Here is a 1,826-nt window from a genome sequence, read left to right as displayed (position 1 = left end):
ACTGAGGAAATTTGTAATGGACCTTTAGAACCAGGTACAGCATACCAGTAAGTACAGAGTTACACATGCTGATATACACACTTATCGTTTATTATATATTATTCAGATATTTCAGCCTACTTACAATTAAACCAAACTTTCTTTACGTTTTTTACTAGCTTTTGTTCTTAATATAGCCACTTCAGATAGGGTCTAACGACAGCCCACCCAAAAATATCTCGTTCAAGAGGACAATCGTTAGACCCTTACTGAAGTGGCTACATTAAATATAAAAGCTAATAAAAACGGAACGGAAGTTTAATGTAATGTTAATCAGACTGCAGATATTTGTAGAGCTTACTTAATATCGGTCACTTATTGTTATTGGTACACAATACTCGTGCAAAGTGGTGTTCGCTTACAAGGCGTCAATTAATGGGATACTCCCACTTAGAATGGACATAAAATTTAAGGTCTCAAATTTGGTGAACAAGTGTATATATTCATCAGTTGGACTTGACTAATTTTATTGAAACATTTATTGCATTTATTGGATTATAGGGGGATTTTGTTGTATATTTATGTCACCAGGTTAGTCCACTGATGAAGAAAGACTCATCTTGACAAAGTTTAAAAATTTATTTTTTGGTCAACCTAAGCGGTAGTATACCTTTAAGCAAGGATGCTGAGAGATTGGATAGTTTGCCTACCTTATACTCCAATTTCACCAAGAAGTGTTTTTTCAATCGATTGAATCCAGAGCAATGGATCATGACGGCGGGACGAACAGGGCATCCTAAATTTGCTTTTAAGNCCGATCATTTCAGTTCACAGGGGAGCGGATACCGAAAAAGTGATCGGCTAAAAGGATAATTAGAGTTCAATAGATGCTATATATGTAATTATACTGAAAATGCTTTTAAAATGTATTATTCAGAAATATAAGACGTATTTATAACTCCTTTATGAGCTGACCTCATCAGAAAATGTATGAAGATTTCATGTAACTGTCCTTTCTCAAAAGCCTCGTATTTTCTATTTCTAGAGCGATTGCGTTTTCGTGTACCAGTGTTGGGTGTTCATATACATATCTAGGAGGTTCGGGTTGGTATAGAACGCAAGGTAAGTGTGATCATACAGCATCTTGACGTGGTCTTTATTGACAGACTGTTCAGCGGACATGAGCCAAGGAAAACTGCACATAGACACAGTTGCGTTTATAGGAAACATCAGGTGAGGGGAGCGAGCAGGGTCCACAAAATATTCCAGGTGGGCCACGGGCCATCCTTTCACTATGTAAAATAAGAGTGAAATAAAAAATTTAGTTTGGTTTTAGAAATGGAGCTTTATTTCTAGAATTTACTTCACTGGCAATTCAAAATTCACCAAAGCCGCCGCAAACTTCATGACCGCCGGCAAGCTCATGTCAGTTAGACTAAATTCAATGGTTTAAGAGATTGTCCAGCATGCTAACGGTTTATAGCAGAAGTTGAAAACGATTCTGGGAGACTAATGGTCGCCCAAACTTCCAATCACTGGTGGCGTTATCCACCTGGAACTGGTGGTGCAAACAGGGGGAAGATCGACTTAATGAAATGGGACCATTTTATTCAGCGCATTCTAACACATTTTATGCAAAAACGGGAAACGGGATTTTGAAATCTCTTAGAAATGAAGTGGGGATAGGTTATAAACTACTTTTCTTGGGGTGCATTGGCGCTGCCGTTGCTTATTGCAGTTCAGTTCCCACTTTATGCGACCAAGAAATGTTATATACAACAAAAGGTATTGAGACTGGACAGATATGGCTTTATTCCTCCTGGACTTCGTCTATCTGTAATCTTACA

At 37.9% G+C, this 1,826-nt stretch overlaps 1 protein-coding gene across 1 annotated transcript in view; it reads left to right on the top strand.

Moving 5' to 3' along the window:
• Positions 1–1,074, top strand: part of LOTGIDRAFT_176612 (hypothetical protein) — a gene marked incomplete at both ends in the record, with an annotated part of 5,053 nt that extends 3,979 nt beyond the window's left edge. The window contains one exon of the mRNA XM_009054791.1: positions 1,025–1,074. Coding sequence (XP_009053039.1) covers positions 1,025–1,074 — 50 coding nt within the window. The remainder of the gene's footprint in view (positions 1–1,024) is intronic.
• Positions 1,075–1,826: the final 752 nt, after the last annotated feature.

The sequence above is a fragment of the Lottia gigantea genome (genome assembly GCF_000327385.1).
Source record: "Lottia gigantea unplaced genomic scaffold LOTGIsca_2248, whole genome shotgun sequence".
Lineage (NCBI taxonomy): Eukaryota > Metazoa > Mollusca > Gastropoda > Lottiidae > Lottia > Lottia gigantea.
This window is presented reverse-complemented; position numbering and strand designations above follow the sequence as displayed.